This window comes from Pleurodeles waltl, chromosome 3_1 (assembly GCF_031143425.1).
Source record: "Pleurodeles waltl isolate 20211129_DDA chromosome 3_1, aPleWal1.hap1.20221129, whole genome shotgun sequence".
Lineage (NCBI taxonomy): Eukaryota > Metazoa > Chordata > Amphibia > Caudata > Salamandridae > Pleurodeles > Pleurodeles waltl.
The window spans coordinates 233967914-233989707 of NC_090440.1; the positions used below are offsets into that span (position 1 = coordinate 233967914).

General features: G+C 46.5%; 1 protein-coding gene across 7 annotated transcripts in view; it reads left to right on the top strand.

Moving 5' to 3' along the window:
• Positions 1 to 21794, top strand: part of MYO9A (myosin IXA) — a 1132274-nt gene that overhangs the window by 1105041 nt on the left and 5439 nt on the right. For all 7 annotated transcript variants that reach the window (XM_069222286.1, XM_069222289.1, XM_069222284.1 and 4 more), the window contains 2 exons: positions 1205 to 1407; positions 5586 to 5728. In XM_069222286.1, the coding sequence (XP_069078387.1) occupies positions 1205 to 1407; positions 5586 to 5728 (346 nt within the window). The remainder of the gene's footprint in view (positions 1 to 1204; positions 1408 to 5585; positions 5729 to 21794) is intronic.

Consider the following 21794-nt stretch of genomic DNA (forward strand, 5'->3'; position numbering starts at 1 on the left):
TGCGGTTCAAGGTGGGCCACAAGCACTTTGAGTTTATTGTACTTCACTTTGGTCTCACCAGTTCCCATCGGGTGTTCACAAAAGTGATGGCAGAGGTAGCAGCTCATCTGTGCAGGTTAGAGATTTCAGTCTTCCCCTACCTCGACGACTGGCTGTTGAAGGCTCCTATGCCCCAGGCACTCATCTCCCACCTTCAGACCTGACTCTACCAGATAATTTGTTACCGAAGGTAAGTAACTTGTTCTTTTGCTGCATATATTGAAATTGAAGTCAACCTTGTTTACATTCTGTTTGTAGTGTAGATGTATTAATCAATGACTGTTGAATTATGTTCCATCTGGCGTGAAACATGATACTAACTTTGGTGAGATAGGCATTTAAGTGAGTCAGCACCCCATTATCTACAATTAGAGAATCACCCTTTAACTGCACCACTTAAATAACATGTTTAATCTGGCATTATAGCCCCAGCTTCGACTAGCAATTGATTCTGTATTTTTGTTAGATTATGATTCTTCACTACCCTCTAAGGGCCTGATTCTAACTTTGGAGGACGGTGTTAAACCGTCCCAAAAGTGGCGGATATACCACCTACCGTATTACGAGTTCCATAGGATATAATGGACTTGTAATACGGTAGGTGGTATATCAGCCACTTTTGGGACGGTTTAACACCGTCCTCCAAAGTTAGAATCAGGCCCAATGTGTTCATACTTCACATCTGATTATGATTATGTCATTGAGCAATGTCCTGTCCTGGTGAACTATAAATTGGTTTATGTCTCACTCTCCAGTTAGTTGTTAACCTAGTAGACGATGAAGTTCAACATAAGAAGAAGACAGAAAGCCCTGGAGCTTGCCTGACCATGCTTATTCTGGACAACCAAGGCACTCAACTCCTCACCTCCTGGCTTACTCTGCTTGCAGTACCCTTTGTTAGAGACCGTTGTACACAGAAACCATGGTTTTTGGAAGAGATCATAATTATTAGCCTTGGTTGCACATTAAGGATTACACCACGTTTGTCTTAATTATATGTAATGTATTGTGAACATGTGAAATGGGCAAGAAATATTTGCAAACTTGGAAGTTTTTTTGTGAGAGTTTTTCATACATAAACCATTGTGTTGTGTGTGTTTTTGGAAGTCTGAATAGGACTCTGTAGAAAACCAAACAATCTTTCTTTATTGAACTTTATCTGCAGGGTAAAGGACACCTGCGAAGGAAGAATTACCCCAGTCAAACCTCACCAATCACAGCCCGTTTGCCCTCTGTGGCTGATGTCCCAGAGGAGACCGCAAGCAGTGAAGAGACGATGGACTCTGAGGTTACGGAGCAGCAGCAGGTTGCCATGCAGCAGGAGGAGAGGGTTCTGACTGAGCAGATTGAGAACCTGCAGAAAGAAAAGTGAGGCAAAACATTACAGTTTAGGATCTAGGGGTGGAGGCCTGTTGCTACTATTAGTTTGACAGTGTGAGTTCAAATACTACAGAATGAGACAAGGAAGTGTTCGGAAAATCTGTCTGTCGTGCAATAATGTGTGTCTCTGTGTGGCTGGCAGGCTCCTTGTAGAGGTCCAGCTGCTGCATTATGAGTAGGGTTATGATGGCTCTGTGGACAGAGGTGATGAAGTAAAAAAGTAGTTGTTTACATAGGCATGTAGTGTCTACAATAAAAAAGTTGTATGCAGAACTAGTCTAGTGGTTGTTCACATACCGTACAATATAGTTGTGTCCAGAAGGGTAGGATCTAGAGATCCAGCTGTTGGATATACAATTTGAGAACCACATCCTAGTATAAATTAGAACTGTGCAGACTTGATAGAGCAGCCCATCTTTTGAATAGTGTAGGAAGCTGGCTCTGTATATACTGTCTCAAAGTGAGAGATAGTCTGCACAGAGTCCAAGGGTTCCCCTTAGAGGTTGATAGTGGCAAAATTAGATAATACTAATGCTCTATTTTGTGGTAGTGTGGTCGAGCAGTAGGCTTGACAGAGGGTAGTGTTAAGCATTTGTTGTACACACACAGGCAATAAGTGAGAACCCACACTCAGACTTAACTCCAGGCCAATAGGTTTTTATATAGAGAAATATTATGTTCGATGGCATCTGTCGCTGTAGATACGCATGTTTTGCATAGCTCGCCATCTGGTGTTGGGCCGGAGTGTTACAAGTTGTTTTTCTTCGAATATTATTTCCTTAATTTATTTTAGGACCACAAGATTCAGAATGTATGTAAGTACATAAATTGTAAGGTACTTCACAAAGGTAAGTATGGAACTTTGAATTAAAACAGTAGTATGCACAGTTTTGGCAAAAATGGCAATAAGCTATTTTAAAAGTGAACACTGCAAAAATCAACAGTTCCTGGGGGAGGTAAGTATTGGTTAGTTTCTCAGGTAAGTAAAGCACTTACAAGTTCAGTCTCCTTGGCATAGGCAGCCCACCGTTGGGGGTTCAAGTCAACCCCAAACACCCAGCACCAGCAACACAGGGCCGGTCAGGTGCAGAGGTCAAAGTAGGGCCCAAATAACATAGGCACCTATAGAGAACAGGAGTACTCCGGTTCCAATCTGCTAGCAGGTAAGTACCTGTGTCCTCAGGGAGCAGACCAGGAGGGGTTTGTAGAGCACTTGGTATGGTCCCAAACAGGCACACAACATACACCCTCAGTGGCACAGGGGTGGCCGGGTGCAGTGTGTGAGCAAGGCATCGGGTTGTAGATAGGAAACAATGGAGAGACCCGGGGATCACTCTGGTCACTCGGGCAATGCAGGCAGGGCACAGGGGGGCTTCTCGGGCCAGCCACCGACTGGGCTATGATGACTGCCTCCTGCTTGTCACTGTCTTGGGGGCTGCGGGTGCAGTGCTTCTCCGGGCGTTGGGTTCCTTTGTTACTGGGCAGTCGCGGTCAGGGGGAGCCTCTGGATCCTCACTGCAGGCGTCGCTGTGGGGGTGCAGGGAGATCGACTCAGGGGGTCCACATCATTGGAGTCACCTGGGGGTTCTCTCTGCGGTGTTGGTTCTTCTGGTCACGAGCCGGGGGCGTTGGGTGCAGAGTGTGAAGACTCACGCTTCCGGAGTGAGGCTGGAGTCTTCTTTAAAGTTGGTTTCTTTGTTGTAGATTTGGACACAGCCGCTGTCCTCTGCAGTTTCTTGGTCCTTTAGGTGCAGGTCAGTCCTCAGAGGTCGCTGGTCTCGCTGGATGCGTCGCTGTACAAGTTCTCTGAGTCTGGAGACAGGCTGGTAGGGGTGGGGCCAAGTCAGTTGTTGCCTCCGTCGTCTCTGCAGGGCTTTCAGGTCAGCAGTCCTTCTTCTTTCTTCAGGTTGAAAGAATCTGATTTGCTGGGTCCAGGGTCGACCCTAAATACTCAATTTAGGGGTGTGTTTAGGTCTGGGGGGCAGTAGCCAGTGGCTACTGTTCTGACTGGTTGCTACTCCCTCTTTGGGAGAGGGCACATCCCTATTCCTGTTGGGGGAATCCTCCAAAATAAGATGGAGGATTTCTTAAGGCAGGGTCACCTCAGCTCAGGACAACTTAGGGGCTGTCCTGACTGGTAGGTGACTCCGCCTTGTTTTTCTCATTATCTCCTCCGGACTTGCCGTCGAAAGTGGGGGCTGTGTCCAGAGGGGCGGGCGTCTCCACTAGCTTGGATGCCCTGGGGCGCTGTAACAACAGGCATGAGCTTTTGAGGCTCACGGCCAGGAGTTACAGTTCCTGCAGGGGGACGTGAGAAGCACCTCCACCCAGAACAGGATTTGTTCCTGCCACAGAGTGACAAAGGCACTCACCCCATGTGGCTGGAAACTCGTCTGGTTTTGGCAGGCTGGCAGGAACTGGTCAGCCTAACACTAGTAGTCAGACTGGCATGCAGGGGGCATCTCTAAGATGCCCTCTGTGTGCATTTTCCAATAAATCCCACACTGGCATCAGTGTGGAGTTATTGTGTTGAGACGTTTGATACCAAACTTCCCAGATTTCAGTGTAGCCATTATGGAACTGTGGAGTTCATAATTGACACTCCCAGACCATATACTCCTTATGGCTACCCTGCACTTACAATGTCTAAGGTTTGGCTTGGACATTGTAGAGGCATGTGGTATAGTGCACCCTGCCTTAGGGATGTAAGGCCTGCAAGAGGGGTGACTTACCTATGCCACAGGCAGTGGGATGTGGGCATGGCACCCTGAGGGGAGTGCCATGCCGACTTAGTCATTTTCTCCCCACCAGCACACACAAGCTGTGAGGCAGTGTGCATGTGCTGAGTGAGGGGTCCCCAGGGTGGCATAAATACATGCTGCAGCCCTTAGAGACCTTCCCTGACCACAGGGCCCTTGGTACCTGGGGTACCATTTACAAGCGACTTATCTGTGTGCCAGGGCTGTGCCAATTGTGGGAACAAAGGTACAGTTTAGGGAAAGAACACTGGTGCTGGAGCCTAGTTAGCAGGGTCCCAGCACACTTTCAACCATAACTGGCATCCACAAAAGACAAAAAGTTAGGGTGTAACCATGCCAAGGAAGTAATTTCCTTACAAATAGGAATCACAGTGATGAGATTTAGCGTCACAAAGCAGTGTATGACTATAGATATAAGTCCATTAATGTCTGTGGGAGTGGTATGTACTGCAGATTAGAAATCTCTCCTCTGTATGTCAGTGTGTCTAGTTGCTGTTGCCTGGATAAGGGGCCTATGAACAGCGCAAGTCTGAAGAAGCTAAAGAAACAAGTATGGTGAGCAGGTGGAACTAGGTTTCCAATGTCTATGATATATGAGCAGCAAACTGAGGGGGTCATTATGAACCCCGGCGGCTCAGACACCCATGCCAGCGGCTGCGGAAAAGACCGCCACTGGCATGGCGGTCTTAACAGCCATATAATACACACAGGGAGGGCCACCTGTGTCGGCCCTCCAGATAATGTACCCTGTGTCCCCCAGCCTTTCCCTCGCGGGTTCCCCCGCCAGAGAAAGGCGGGCGGAAGGGGTGCTCTGGGGTCCCCTGCACTGCCCACGCACTTGGCATTGGTTGCTTGTTGTGGTTGTGTTTAAACACAGTGGCACTGAAATATTTGGAGTCTAAACATACAAGGCCAATGTTTTCTCCTTTGAAACAGTTGTCAGAAGTGCAAGTCATGCAAACAGGAAATGTGCAGCGTGTCACGTAGATCTCACTGCAGAGAAATGGAACATGTGCTTAGCAAATATAGGGATTGTTACATTGATATTGACTGGGTGCAAATTAGATAAATGTATTAAGGTGCATGGTGTTCAGTAGTACCCCGGTATTGCTGCTTCTTTCATCTATTTGTGAGTCTATTGGTTATTTTGTATTGCCCTTACTTAGGGCTTTTTCTACCAAATCCCCTCTCTACCTTGTAGTGAGTGTTATCATCAAGCTGTTTTTTTAATTAGTGATTGATTTATCTGAGTGCTTGGTGAGTGGTTTACATAGAGTTCTTGGATCCCCACTTCCTGCTAAAATATTACTTCCACAGTCCTTCCTTTACACAACTATTTTTAATAAGGTCCTTACAGATCATCCTGTAAATGTATGTTTTGCGCTGATTTTCTTTCGTTTCTCTTAGGGAGGAGCTCACATTTGAAATGCTGACATTGGAACCACGTGCTTCTGATGATGAAACACTGGAATCTGAAGCTTCAATTGGCACAGCAGACAGCTCTGAAAATGTGAACTTTGATTCCGAAGGCACAGTCTCAAATAGATCAGGTAATAGTACAGTATGTTATGAAGCACCTGTTAGTCTAGTACATTTTAATACTGAGCCACCACATGTAGGCTTTGAGCGTCTTTCCTTTTCAACTGGCTTCATAGTCGGGCTATTCCTTTTCTCTTCACCTACAGATTCAATGAAACTCCAACTCATACCACTTCACTGATTACACCACGACAGCATCTTGGCATGTAGTTCAATTTTAACTGACTCTGGCATTTCACTGTGCTCTTGAGAAACCTACTGCATAGGCTAATAAACATGTGCCAGAGGGCACCCCAGAGTCCCAGCTTATACGTGCCATTTTGAATATACCCCAGTGGTCTGATAAAAAAATCCAGATCAAATTCTCAAACTGCTTGTTAACCGAATTTCCACATGTGAGGCAGTGGTGAGTTGTTGGTAGTAGCACCAGCACTAATGTCAATGTGTTTTTCACTGGTTCAGTCCATATTTCTCTGGATGTCTTTACTGCTTTTACATTGAATTTTGCCATTTAAAATTGTTAATAAGTGTTTGTGCTCCCTCACAATATCTGCTAATGCCTCTGTGTTTGCCCCTTTAGCGTGCACATTTTCCTTCTTTTGGTATTAACATTGCATGAAAGTGAATAGATATTATAAGTAGATTTGTATTTAGGAGCTTATTTTATTTAAATGATTAGTAGTTCTCAACTTTTGGTCAGTTTGGAGCACCAATCAAACTTTGAAATGTGGTATTTTTATTTATGTTATTTGAGGTATTCATGTAGTGTGTAGTCTATCCTTTATTGTAGAGAATTCTATTGTATAGAATAGGGACAGGTGCCAGATTGGATGTGGAGAATTTCAACAGCAGAGCTCTTGTGTGCCACCAGGTGACATTGTGCATCTCCATGCAAATAAGCACAACCTCTGTGTTCTGATGTCAGTTCCTTTCTTGCTCAGCCTTATGACACAGATCTGAAGCTCTGCTGTCTACTTTTGTTGTTTTACTAACGACTTCCAAAATCTTTCAGAGAGACTACTAGGGAATTATATCTCCTTCAAAACCTACAGGCTTCAAGCTATGACAAGACTGCAGTATGCCCATGTCAGTAACAGATCAGCACAAGATGTCTCTTTGGTGCCCGGGCTTCTTTCACGTCTCTAAATCCCTCATACATCCAAACCGATTCCTTACCCTGGACCTGATGTGGCACAAGTTCTCTTTGTCATTGTCAACTCCACACTACATAGCAACCTTTAAGGAGGCCATGCTACGTATCTGTAGTGCATTCCCACTCTTCCTGACACGCCTTTGGGCCCCATGGTGCCACAGAAGCCTCTATTTGGATTGCCTCCTGCAAGTCCTCCTTCAACACAGTCTGTTTCTTTGGGACCAGCTTTCAGATCCATACCAACATCAATACAGACTTCCACACTAGCCCCAAGATCCATTCCTGTTTGAGCTGAATCGGTGCTGATGAAAGACCTAGTGCCAACAGCCATGTTCGAGCACCGTCAGCCTGAGTTTGGCTGATGTCATGCTACACAATTACAAATGTGCATCCTGATATTATACAGATTGACTCTAACCTGGTTCCTCTGCTGCGACGCAGCTATCAGCAGAGGCTCCACTCTCATTGTGGCTTACACTCTGACCCTGTACGAGAAACATTGGGTCCCTCAGGACACAGATAATGAGGAAGTGGGCGATGTTTGACTCTCTCCTCATTATACTGATGATGCACTATACTTGGATTTGCAAAATGCCATTGTATTATAGACCTTCCCTGATATGGAGCTTGGCTCAACACAAGGGCTGGCAACAAAAGAAAGGTTTTGTTTGCAGTGGTGGTCCAAGGGGCAGTTGAGATGCTGTATTTGGAGTTTCCCTCTATTGGGACAAAAACAAGTGTTTAAGCAGAACTTCTTCAGTCAGGGCTCCTTGCTGCCATTTAATGATTCCCTGATGGCTACATTGTCCAAACCTTGTTCTTGCCTACCTGTCATTTGGCCAAAAACACAGAACCATAGGCCTGCACAGTATGATCGGGACTTCCTAATTAGGCAACATACACGGAGAGCCCCCTTGGAGCAGGCCTCTACTAGCTAGGTCAGTCCCAAGTTCTTCCTCACAACTCATCCAGATATTGAATCCAAAAGGATTGATGTGTTTAGCAAGAGAATGTTCTTGTTTAAATGCCTGGCTGTTCGGTCCATAAATGTGGTTTGCCCCTTGGGCTGGGACACGCAGTCTCTATGACGTGTCCAGCGGGATCAAAGTCTCTTTGACATGTCCAGCAGGGTCTTGCCGGCTGTCCCAGAGGACCTTAATGCGCCTCTGGTTTAGACAATTCATGAAGGACAGGATGCACCAAAGTATGGTATATGTGCAGGCCTGGCTAGTACCAGTTGCCTTGGTAGTCCTGTTGACATCAACATTGTAGTCTGAAGGCATGCAAGGATGAGGTTGACTGGATTTTCGAGCAATGTGTTGTCCCCAATGGATATGCCTTTTGATGGATTCAGCTCTTTGGGGTGAAAAGCAGACTCTGAGCTATATAAAGATTTAAAGACAACCGAGCTACTTGTGTGCCCTTTGGGAAAACCAACACCAGCAAAACACTTTTTTTCCAGTGTCAGATATTCAAAGCTGTTCCAGGGAGCTTGCCGATAGACATTGCCAGCGTTCCTAACCTGTGGTACAGCAGACCATCCAGTCTTTTTATCACACTGCACAGTGTACCAGAGCCAGCATCCCTCTAATTACCTCTCCTCCACTGCTACTGCCTACCCTTAATTTCTTCAACACTACATCTTTCTTGGCAGAAAGAATTACGGAGGAACACTACCAGAAATGTTCATGCTACTTTCTTGTCCCAAAAGATAACTGGAGCCTCAAGCCTTTCCTTGATGTTTGCCTGTTGAATTGTTTAATGTGGGATAAATTCAAAACACTTACTCTCTCATTTCCTATCTTCCCTAGTCCGGGGAGGTTAGATAGTGTCCTTAGACTTGTGAGATGCATATTTCCACATTCTACAGTCCCAGAGGCATTGCCTGTAGTTTAATGTTGGCCAGCAGCACTTTAAATTTGCCATGCTCTTTGCCATGCTCACCTTCGGCCTTAACCTCAACCCCTTTGAGTGCTCACGAAAGTGATGGCAGCGATCGCAGCCTATCTTTGAATGTCTTGAGTACATGCATTCATGTACCTAACTCACACCGAAGGCATTAATGGACTACTTCAGGATGACAGCCGACCTCTTGACATCATTGGACTTTACCATCGGCAAGCCAAAGTCCCACCTGTGTCCCCACACAGAGATTTCCAACCAATGGGTCTATTCTGGACACGGTGGCTTTCAAGGCATTTACTTACCAAAAAATTCAGGGTACCATCCTGATGTTTCAGGATAAGTCCTGGATCTGGGTGAGGACGGTGCTTAGACGTCTTTTTCTCATGCCTCTTCCTAGTTCACATTGTCAGATGGCACATGCAAGCCCTGCAATAGAACCTCAAATCCTAGTGGCCTCTGCATCAAGCTGCCTCTCTGACTCCATGCAAGTCTGCATGGAGTTGGCTCCGAATCTACAGTGGTGGCTGTCTAAAGCCAATCTGAATCAGGGCAGGCCGCTCCCCTTTGATGTTCTTTTGTTTGTTCACTCTCTAATCCAATAAGGCCTTTCAGTGGACACATTGAATGGTTACTTGTCAGATCTTTTGGCCTCTCTGTATTTACCAGACCTATTGTCCTTTCTTAAGCAGCCAATTTTTATTGCTTCACAAAATGTTTGACAATCATATTTCTTCCCAAACCATCTGTAATGCCCTAATTAGTCCTTAATTTGGTCTTGACATTCCTTATGTGTACAGCCTCGAGCCTATGCATAGCTTCTCCTTAAATCTCTTGATGCTGAAAATAGTCTTCCTTGTCACAAAGGCACGCTGTGTGATTGAGCTGTAGCATTGTCAGTGCATCTGCCCTGGCCTCCCTTCCTTCCAGACAAGTTGGTGTTAAGGACCTTAGTGGCTTTCCTTCAAAAGGTTGTGACTCCCTTTCACTTTGTCCAATCGATCACCTTTGCTGTATTCTTCAATCCAGCCTCATTCCTCAAAAGAGGAAGAGAGACTCCATAACCTGGACCCCAAAAGGGCTTTAAGCTTTTACATTGATTGTACCAAGAAACACCTTGTGAGTAATCAACTGTTTGCGGTGTGCCTGTCCTTGACATCCACTAGGCTGCGACCTGGGAGTCTGTGCAGGAAGGACATTTTGTCTGCTCGGTCCTGCAAGACATTTTGGTCTGAGTCCACTCCACAGTCCCTCGGACCAGGAGGAATTACTACTTTGGTATCTATTGTAAGGTGAGGAATCTGCAGTTAGAAGCATTCATTATAGGAACTTACCTTCAGTAATGTTCTTTTAGGTGGATTCTTTTTATCTAACTGCATATTCCTCTCTGCCCTCCCAGTTCCCCATTCTGTGGAGTGGCCTCATTAATACCTAAGAAGATCCCACATTTGAGACTAACACATTGTAACCAACAAATGTTCTCTGTTCCATGTCTGAGACTGCTGAAAGAGCCAAGAATATGATGTCAGCATGCAGGCATGGCATTTATATGCGGTTTTACTTTGTCACTTCAGAGGCGGTGCAAAGGCGCATGTTACCACATTTAGGCATGCTGACGCACTGCTTTTGAGATTCTCTAGATCAGGTCTGGCACCTGGAGATAATCTAAAGGTGAGGAATATGCAGTTAGAGGATCCACCAGAAAAAGCATTACCCACGGTAAGTAAATTGTTCATTTATGACAGTGTTGTATTGGGTGATATTTCTCTAATGGAAGTGGTGATTCTATCACAGACCCTTTACGTACTTCAGACCCCAAAATCATGGTTTATATGTTTCCATGACATTCTTATTGGTCGGCTTTGTGGTGAGAAGATTAAGAGCCCAACAGTACCAGCTTCTGAAGAATACTATTAGACCTTCCATTGTGATTGATATCAGCCTGGTTAAACTTCATCCTTACCAGCACATTGTATAGAACAGACATTTTTATGTTTCCATCCTGTAGGAAGTTGGCTCTGTATATACTATCTCAAAGTGAGAGATAGTGTGCACAGAGTCCAAGGTTTCCCCTTAGAGGTTGATAGTGGCAAAATTAGATAATACTAATGCTCTATTTTGTGGTAGTGTGGTCAAGCAGTAGGCTTATTAGATGGTAGTGTTAAGCATTTGTTGTACACACACAGGCAATAAATGAGAACACACACTCAAGGACTTAACTCCAGGCCAATAGGTTTTTATATAGAAAAATTTTATTTTCTTAATTTATTTTAGAAGATTCAGAATTTAGGTAGTACATAAATTGTAAGGTACTTCACACAGGTAAGGATGGAACTTTGAATTAAAACCGTAATGTGCATAGTTTTGGCAAAAATGGCAATAATCTATTTTAAAAGTGGACACTGCAAAAATCAACAGTTCTTGGGTGAGGTAAGTATTGGTTATTTTCTCAGGTAAGTCAGTTCAAGTTCAGTCTCCTGGGCATAGGCAGCCCACCGTTGGGGGTTCAAGTCAACCCCAAACACCCAGCACCAGCAACACAGGGCCGGTCAGGTGCAGATGTCAAAGTAGGGCCCAAATAACATAGGCGCCTATGGAGAACAGGGGTTGGTGCTGACATATACTCTTATTGCTGCCCTGCTCTTACAATGTCTACGAATCGGCTTACACTGTAGGGGCATAGTGCTCATGCACCTATGCCCTCACCTGTGGTATAGTGCACCCTGCCTTAGGGCTGTAAGGCCTGCTAGAGGGGAGACTTACCTATGCCACAGGCAGCTGGTTGTGGGCATGGCAGTCTGAGGGAAGTGCCATGTCAACTTAGTCTTTTTCTCCCCACCAGCACACACAAGCTGTGAGGCAATGTGCGTGTGCTGAGTGAGAGGTCCCCAGGGTGGCATAATACATGCTGCAGCCCTTAGAGACCTTCCCTGGCCACAGGGCCATGGTACCAGGGGTACTTTTTACAAGGGACTTGTCTGTGTGCCAGGGCTGTGCCAAATTGTGGAGACAAAGGTATAGTTTTAGGGAAAGAACACTGGTGCTGGGGCCTGGTTAGCAGGGTCCCAGCACACTTTCAATCAAAGCTGACATCAACAAGAGGCAAAAAGTTAGGGGGTAACCATGCCAACAGTGGCATTTTCCGACCTCCTCTGTGCTGGTAGATGGTGTTATACGGCTACACGCTGATGTCATTCCACTCTGGAAGTGGCATGCAGAGCTTCATATAAGCACACCCCATGTGCGCTGACATCAGTTTCTTTCATAGTCTTGTCCACTCTCTCACTGTGCAGACCTCTAGACTGAGAACTTTTTAGATGGAAACAATTGGGAGGATGGGGAGGAGTGAGTGTGGTGAGAAATACACGGTTAGAGTGTCCACTTAAAAGAGCGTCAATAAAGGTAACTTTTTTATGATGGATATTTCTAACCACAGATTACTCACCTTGTGACTAGATACCAAAGTACCTCCGAAGGTGGTAGGTCTATGAAATGGCTCAGAGAAAAAAAGTCCTGAAGGATCGAGTGGGCAAAATGCGATCTTAAAAAACCTTACTGTTGAGGCAACAGTGCTTTGTGAACGTGTGCACTGATGCCCACGTGAAAGCCTGACATATCCAGGACAAGCCCGCTGTGGGCCAGCGCACTTGTAGCAGTTTGTTCTGAATGGCATGAGCCCTTAGTCCTTCAGGTGGCTGCTTCTATCGTGTAGCAGATTTAATGCAGGGGACTACCCACATAGACATGCTTCTTTTTTGTACTGCCTTGTCTTTCTTTGCTCCCAAGAAGTCCTCAAAGAGCTGATCCTCCACCCGATGGTCTCTGACATGATCAGTGTAGAAACAGAGGGCTCTCTTGGGATAGAAACAATTGAGTCTCTCCTCCTCTTTCAAAGGTTAAGCAAGGACAAAGAATTTTGGAAGGGTGACTGCCTGTCAGAAATGAAAAGGTGTCACTACTTTCAGGAGAAATGCAGCTCAAGTCCTCAACATCAGTTTGTCTAGAAAACAGGTTGTATAAGGCTGCTGGAAGGAAGGTGCCTGCATCTCCCTTATGCAATGTCCTGATGTTATTGCGACCAATTTCAGGGTCAAAAGGCATAGTGGGCAACAGTGCATTGGCTCAAAGGGACTGCACATCAAAGAAGTGAGAACCAAATTAAAGTCTAACTGTGGCATCACAAAAGGTTTCAATAGAAACATATCTTCCAAAAGTAGCCTCTAACAGTGCCCAGTAAAGTCCTTGCTGGATCAAGATAAAACAACTAACAAAACGTATAGTTTGACCTGTAATGGGTTTAGCTGGCAGATGGAGCACCGAGCCACAAACTTGCCGTAGCGCATGGTGTACACAGAAAGGAAGGTCGCCTAGCTGCCAAGATAACTTCAACAACCTTTGGAGGGAGATCAAATGAAATCAACTTCAGCTATTCCATCCCAAGCATGGAGGTGCAGGTTGTGCAGACCCGGGTGCAAGACACTGCCATGCTGCTGCTACAGCAGACACTTCGGGAGTTGCAGCTTCATCGGAGGACTGATGCTCATGTCCAGGGGTTCTGGATAGCGCACTCTCCTGGGCCAATCCAGAGCCTCTAAGATGTCTCAGACCCGTTCATTCCTGATCTTTTTCACAACTCGAGGCAGAGACAGAAAGGCGTCAAGGAGCCCCAAGCACCACTATAGGCAGAATGTGTCTGAGAGAGAGAAAAAACCTTTTTGGGAGGACCAAAATGCTACACTGTTGACAGTACCCATTCTCAGCGCTTTCTAAAAGATCAAGCTATTGTTTTGCCCACTGCTGGAAGATGACCTGCACCATCTCTAGATTGAACTGTTATTCAGGTTGGATTTATCAGTCATGGCATTTAGGGATCTCTCCAGGTGGTTTACGATCAGAGGAATGCCCTGTAGATCCAGTCATTTGCAGAGTCGTAGAGTTTTTTGGCATGGGATTCAAGACCTTACCCCGCCCTGCTAGTTGCAATACCTCATGGAGATGATGTTATCTGTGAGACTGCACCGGACTTGTTTCAGGGTTAGCAGGAATGCCTTTAACACCAAGCGGACTGGCAGTAACACCAGCAGACTTTATGTGGAGTCCTCTGAGCTCTACCTTTCCCAGAAGGCCTCCCCAGCCCAGTAGTGATGCAGCAGTCACCACCGTCATCTCTGGGTTGGGTGAGAGGGGTCCACCGCTGGCCCAACTGCTGATGAGCAGCCGCCACTGCAGATCTTATGCAGTCTCCTCTGAAATCTGGATGGAATCCGATGGGCTTCCATTATGCTGTGCCCATCTCAGGACAGAGGCTGAAACACATTGATAATAGCCATATTGTCCTTGACTCTCTGCTCCGAGGGAAGGGAGTGAAACTGGACCATATTCACTCTGACTTTGATGAATGGGAGTGTCTGCAAAGGAGTAAAGTTGTGACTTACACATTGATGGTGAACCCTTGCAATGCCTCTAACAGGATGGCTGTGCCCTGGAAAGGACACACAAAAGCGGTTTTCAAGTTGTTTGCTAAAGAGGCAGAGGAGTAAGATGAGCTTGATATTGAAACAGCAGAGAAGCTTGCTCACCAGCCACTGGGACTGATGTAGACAGTATGCTAAGCCCGTGGCAAATCCCTGAAATGGGTGAAAGTGCTGGTGATACTGTCTGGCAGGGGTGGAGAGAGTCAAGGAGTGAACTGTGGCGTGACTCTCCTTAAATCACTCAAGGTCAAATACGCCTTTTCGCTAAAGAGGCAAGAGCCATAAAATGTCATATCCATAAAGAAAGCTTGGACATCCCCTGATAATCACATACATTTTATTCATGCGTAGTCCAAAGCACCTCACTGATGCTAACGGCCTAACCCAAGCAGTCAGCCCTGTCGACACAAGCCTGGGTAACAAATTTCTCTCCATCCTAGTTGTCCTGAACAATTCAGGTTGAATACACAGTACGTTACCTGTGACTGCCAGTAACATCTGACCAACCAGTTCCAGGGAGTATGGGTGTAGTGATCAAGGATACAGCTAGCATTTACTGAGCGTAGAGCAAGGCTAGCAGAGGAAAATGTGCTTGCCAAAGGTTTCCAGACATTTGGATTCACAGTTACAAAGTCATACAAAAGAGTTGATTTTTATTTGGTGAATGCCTGAACCACCAAGCTCTTGGTGCCGGAAGGGTGTGGTGACAAGCGACCTGCCTGTTGAACAGCGGACTAGAAGAACCAGTACCCTACCTTCAGTGTAATACCCTTTCTTGTAGGTACTCTATGTAACTGCAGATTCGTCACCTTAGAATATTCACCAGGAGTCAGACTGGATGAGGAAAATCTTGAGACGTACTTCTGCTCGCTGGTACGTGTGAGGTGTCAGCCCAACGTGCCAACTTCAGTTTCTTTTGTGAATATTTCCACACCAAAGACGTGGAGCCAAGTTAGACTGAGTGTTTGACTGCTGTGCAGAATCTAATCAGGATGTGTAGGACGTTGGCTCTGTATATACTATCTCAAAGTGAGAGATAGTGTGCACAGAGTCTGAGGGTTTCCCCTTAGAGGTTGATAGTGGCAAAATTAGATAATACTAATTCTCTATTTCGTGATAGTGTGGTCGAGCACTAGGCTTATCAGAGGGGAAAATACACACTAAAAGACTTAACTCCAGGCCAATAGTTTTTTATATAGAAAAATATTATTTTCTTAATTTATTTTAGAACCACAAGATTCAGAATTTAGGTAAGTACATAAGTTGTAAGGTACTTCACACAGGTAAGTATGGAACTTTGAATTAAAACAGTAATGTACACAGTTTTGGCAAAAATGGCAATAATCTATTTTAAAAGTGGACACTGCAAAAATCAACAGTTCCTGGGGAAGGTAAGTATTGGTTAGTTTCTCAGGTAAGTAAAGCATTTACAAGTTCAGTCTCCTGGGCATAGGCAGCCCCACTGCACAGAGGTGGCTGGGTGCAGTTTTCAAAGTAGGTGTCGGGCTGTAGATGGGAAACAATGGAGAGACCCGGGGTTCACTCTAGCGATGCAGGCAGGGCACAGGGGGGCATCTCAGGCCAGCCACCGACTGGACTAGGATGAGGGCCGCCTGGTGGTCACCCCTGCACCGGTGGTTGGTTTCTCTTGGTCCTGGGGGCTGCGGGTGCCTTGCTTCTTCCAGGCATTGGGATCCTTTGTTTCCGGGAAGTCGCGGTCTGGGGGAGCCTCTTGATCCTCTCTGCAGGTGTCGCTGTGGGGGTGCATGGAGGTCGACTCAGATTGTCCACATCGTTGGAGTCGCCTGGGGGTCCTCTCTGCAGTATTGGTTCCTCTGAACACGAGCCGGGGGCGTCGGGTGCAGAGTGTGAAGACTCACGCTTCCGGAGGGAGGCAGGAGTCTCTTGAAAGATGGTTTCTTTGTTGTCCTCAAGGACAGCAACCTCCTCCGTCGCCCGTTTCAGGGGTTACCACTCCACGTCAGAGGCCAACCTCTTTGCCGCTAGCGATTGTGGCCACGCTGGATATGACCATACCACAGGACACTGATGTTTCGGAAGGTGATCAAGAGGAAGGGGAGCGGGAGCTCCTTGACACTCAGTCGGAGTGGGACGAATATATTATTCCTGCTCCTCCTTCTCCTTCTCAGCCGAAGATGGATTCCCCTCCAGATGACATCAGGGGATTCCATAATCTCCTGGAGAGAGCGGCTAAATGATTTGCTCTGCCAATGCCGTCCAAGCAAACAGATTGCTTCTTATATGATTTTAAAGAGCCATTCCAGAAATCTGTGCACTCTATGCCATTAGTCAACTTCTTATGGGAAGAGGGGTTGAAAATTATGCCCAGCCCTGCTACGGTCACAGCGGTGCTTCCCCAGCTAGACAAAAAATACAAAGCACTGGAGGATGCCACAGCATGTTGAACTGGTCACCCTCATCCAGACTCAGTGGTTGCTCAGGCGGCACAGAGAAGGTCCAAAAATCCCTCTGCTCCAATTTCCGCATCTCCGGACAAAGAGGGTAGACGTTTGGACAATATTGGAAAGAGGTTCTCGTCAATGGCTAGCTTCGTTATAAGAGCGGCTACCTCCCTAGCAGTGTTAGCCAGATAAGACAGACAACTATGGGCAGACATCAACCCGCATGTTGACCAGTTGCCGGAGGATGTTAAACTAGAGGTGAAGAAGACGTTACATGAGGGAGAGCATCAGCGGAACTGATAGACTGTTCTATGGATATAGCCCTGACTGCGTTTTGTCAGCTTGCAGGTGCGGCTGTCCTTCGGAGGAGAAAGGCTGGCTAAGAGCTACGTACTTCCGACCTGAGGTCCAGAATAAATTTTTAGACCTTCCTTTCGATGGGTAAGCGTTGCTTGGAAAAGATATTGATGAGGCTCTGCAATCTGTTAATTCTGACACGGATGCGGCAAAATCGTTGGGAACTCTTCAATATCGGAAACCTTCTTTTCGAGCCACAAGAGGACGTGTGGGATGCCTTCATATAGGGGAGGCTACCAACAATACAGATACTCGACGTATCCTTCCTCCTCTCAGCAGTTCCGTCAATACTACCCACAAAGGCAACCGCCACAAGCGGCTTACGGCAGATCTGGCTCTAGGGGACGCTCAACTCGCCCTGCTAAGGACTCTGCTCGCAGAGCCTGATACACCCAAGGCTCCGGCTGCATCCGACCATCCTCCTCTGGTTTTAGGCGGAAAGATATCCCTGTTTTTCAAACAATGGCAAGTCATTACATCAGACAAGTGGGTCCTACAATTAGTGAAGCAGGGCCACACTTTGGAGTTTGTCCAAATGCCTCCCCCCAATCCTCATCGCAGAACTCCATCAAAGTATCTGGAACAGCTCACGAGGAAGATCAACAAGATGCACCTCAAAGGAGCAATAGAGAAAGTACCTCTATCACAGCGAGGAAGGGGTTTTTATTCCAGGTTCTTTCTCATTCGCAAAAAGTGGAAGGACTGGAGGCCGATCCTCGACCTCAGAGAATTAAACGCCTACTTGAAAAAACAGTCCTTCTGCATGATAAGCCTACAGGATGTCCTTCTGCTACTCAACCAGGGAGATTTTATGTCTACACTAGACCTAAGGGATGCATATTTCCACATCCCCATTCATCCAACCCAGACAATACCTGAGATTCATGGTAGCCAGAAGCCATTTTGAATTTCGTGTCCTCCCTTTTGGCCTAAAGTCAGCTCCCAGGATATTTACCAAGTGCCTAGCGCCAATTGCAGCCTTCCTCCTGAGGAAAACATCAGATATTCCCATATCTAGATGATTGGCTGATAAAGGCGAGCTCCTACGCAGGAGCACGCAGGTCAACAAGAAAGTGCGTTTCCTTACTCAACAGCTTAGGCCTGACCCTCAACTGGGAGAAGTCCAAACCCCTTATCATCACGCAAAATCACCTTTTTAGGAGCAAAACTGGACACTCAATCCACCATGGCATGTCCCACTGTGGAGACAACAAAATATATTAACTCTAGTAAAGTCAATACAGAGAAGAAACTGCATTTCAGTTTGCCTTTTCAAATCTTTACTGGGCATGATATCATCATGCATACCTCTAGTTCCTCTCTGCAGGCTCAAAATGCGGCCCCTGCAAGAGCAGCTCAATCTACAATGGCTCCAGTTTTCGGGAAGCTTTGAAGATCTGATAAGCATAACTCCAGCAATAGTCGAAGCTCTGGTATGGTGGTCTCAGAAGCATCATCTGTCTGTCGGCCTTTTGTTTCTCCATCGTCCAACATCGTGGACTGTCACCACAGACGCCTCTCTGGAAGGTTGGGGGCCGTTTTGCAAGACCTTCGAGTAAGTGGCAAGTGGCCACTAGACTTGAGGACAATGCACATCAATCTGCTGGAGCCAAAAGCAGTTTATCTGGCTTTACAGGCTTTTCCTCCAAAGATTGCTGGATCAGGGGTGGTAATAAGAACAGACAACACCACTACGATGCATTACCTCAACAAATAGGGAGGCACAAGATCTCTGACCTTTTCCAGGGAAGCAAAAATAAATATGGAACTGGGCCTCGCAGCAAGTTATCAGGCTCACAGCGGTGCACCTTCCAGGGATAGAGAACAACATAGCGGACTCGCTCAGCAGGCAAAAATCGTGCTGTCTCGAATGGGTACTGGACCATTCTACAGTAGACCACATCTTTTTCCAGATTTTTGGGAATGCCCAAAATCGACCTATTCGCCAGCAAGTTGAACGCCAAATGCCAGTACTTCGCAAGCTGGCATCACCAAAAGGGATCATGGGGGAATGCGTTTTCCATAGCTTGGTCAGGAATCTTTGCTTACGCCTTTCCTCCAGTACCATTAATCCCAAGTTCCTGACAAAGATGAAGAGAGAACCATGCACTCTAATATTAATAGCTCCATACTGGCCTCGCCAACATTGGTTTGCAGAGCTTCTTCTCTCAGTGAAGCCTCGTATCCCGCTGAAACCATCTCAACTCTTACTGACAATGAACAAAGGGCAGATATTGCAACCGGATCCTCAGTCGATGCGATTATCAGCATGGCTCCTGAGCACAGGGAATTTGCACATTTAAATATTCCACAGGAGTGCAGAGACATTCTGTCCAAGGCTAGAGCAGCTAGCACCAATAAGGCTTACTCTTGTAAGTGGAAAAGGTTTTGTTTGTGGTGTCACCAACAGCAAATTGACCAGCTTTCCTCATCACGAGAGCAAATATTACCTTATTTACTACATTTGGCGCAATCAGGTCTTGTGCATTCCTCTATAAAGGTGCACCTGGCAGCAATAGCATCTTAAAAGCGTTCAGACTCTTCACCTTTGTTGTATTCCTCTAGATTAATTAAATGGTTTCTGAAAGGGCTTTTCAGAGCTTTTCCTCCATTCAGACCTCCTCCTCCCTTGTGGAATCTGAATATCGTTCTAGCGCAACTAATGAAGCACCCGTTTGAGCTGATTCATCGAGCTTCTCTGAAATTCCACTCCTGGAAAGTTGCCTTACTGGTGGCCCTCACATCAGCCAGACGGGTCAGTGAGATACAAGCTCTTTCCATTCAAGAGCCGTTTCTACAGATCAAACAAGACAGACTACTCTTATGCACTAATCCGCAATTTATTCCGAAGGTCCCTTTGGATTTTCATCTGAACGAGCCCTTAGTTTTCAAAACGTTTTTTCCACATTCATGCACTCCTGCGGAGAGAGTTTTGCACTCTTTAGACATTAAGAGATGTGTTAAATTCTATTTGGACAGGACTAAATCTTTTTGCGGGTCCAATAAGCTGTTTGTGGCTCACAGTGCGCCCAGGCGAGGTCAACCGCTCTCCAAACAGAGTATAGCTAGATGGATCTCCTCAGCTATTCAATTCTGCCATCAAGCAGCGGGCAAGCAACTGCATTCATCTGTCCATGCATACTCTGCGCCGGCAGTTTCTTCCTCAGCAGCGCTGCTTGCTGGGGTACCGCTGCAAGACATTTGAGGAGCAACGACGTGGAAAAGCCGCCATACGCTTACAAAACAAGGAGAGGTAGCGGTGGGTCAAGCAGTCCTCAGGAACCTCTTCCGGTGAAGGTGAGCCACCTCTTTCATCCCTCCAACCTAATATCAGGTATGCACATTGTTTATGACTAATAGTTTCGGATTCAGATCCAATGCTTATGATGATTTAAAAAAAAAAAAAAAGGGAAAGATGGGGGAACAGACCAAATTTGATTTGAAATGTTGCTGTATATTAACATGTGTTCTGTGGCATACATGGCTACAATGTTTCAATGTGCATAGATACTGCTCGCTACTCTGATTCAAGCATGTGAATCTATGAAAGTTCCAATACTGGAGTAAGAAAATTAGTTACTTACCTGTAACTGTAGTTCTCCAGTATTGGAATCTTTCATAGATTAACATGCGACCCACCCGCCTCCCCGTAGAAGCTCACTTTCACCTCTCTCTCTTTTGTCATGTTATGCGCACTAGTGCTCGGAAAATCAGAGGTACTGGAGCTTCTCTCAGGAGGGTTCTAGAGGGTGGGTGTCGTCTGATTGGTGAATGCTCAAGTTTGGTACTTTTTCTTAAAATGACTCTGATAGACTGTTAAATTAAGAGGCCCAGGGCCCTTAGATTATATCTATTTCAACACTACTTAGTTAAATATACCGGGAGCTCCCATCTCGGCGACGGGGAATGATTCAAGCATGTTAATCTATGAAAGATTCCAATACCGGAGAACTACAGTTACAGGCAAGCCTCAGGCTCAAGCCTGGTGTTACAATGCCCCAGGGCACTCCAGCTAGTGGAGATACCTGGTCCCCGGACACAGCCCCCACTTTTGGCGGCAAGTCCAGGGAGATAATGAGAAAAACAAGGAGGAGTTACCCCCTCAGCCAGGTCCACCTCTAAGGTGGCCAGAGCTGATATGACCCCCTCCTTAGAAAATCCTCCATCTTGCTTTGGGGGATTTGGCCCAATAGGATTAGGGATGTGCCCCCGTCCCCAAAGGCAAGAGGCACATTGAGGGTGTAGCCACCCTCAGGGACCGTAGCCATTGACCACTGCCCTCCAGCCCTAAACACACCCCTAAATTTAGCATTTAGGGGCAACCCTGAGCCCAGGAAATCAGATTCCTGACGACCTAACAGGAAGAAGGACTGCTGACCTGAAAACCCAGAAGAGAAGGAGGAGACGACAATTGCTTTGGCCCCAGCCCTACCGGCCTGTCTCCTGATTCGAAGAACCTGCAACAGCTACGCATCCTGCGGGCCCAGCGACCTCTACCGACTCAGAGGACTGCTCTGAGACTTGCAAGGACAAAGAAACTCCTGGGGACAGCGGCCCTGTCTAAAGCAACAAGAAGAAACCTTCTTTAAAGGGACTCTCACCTCACTCCATAAGCGTGAGTCCCCACCACTCTGCACCCAACGCCCCTGGCCCGCAGAGAGGACCAGCAGGAGACTCTGACAAAGTGTCCACCCTGCGCCAACCTCTCTGCACCCCCATGACGATGCCTGCAGGGGGAATCCAGAGGACCCCCCTGACCGCAACGGCC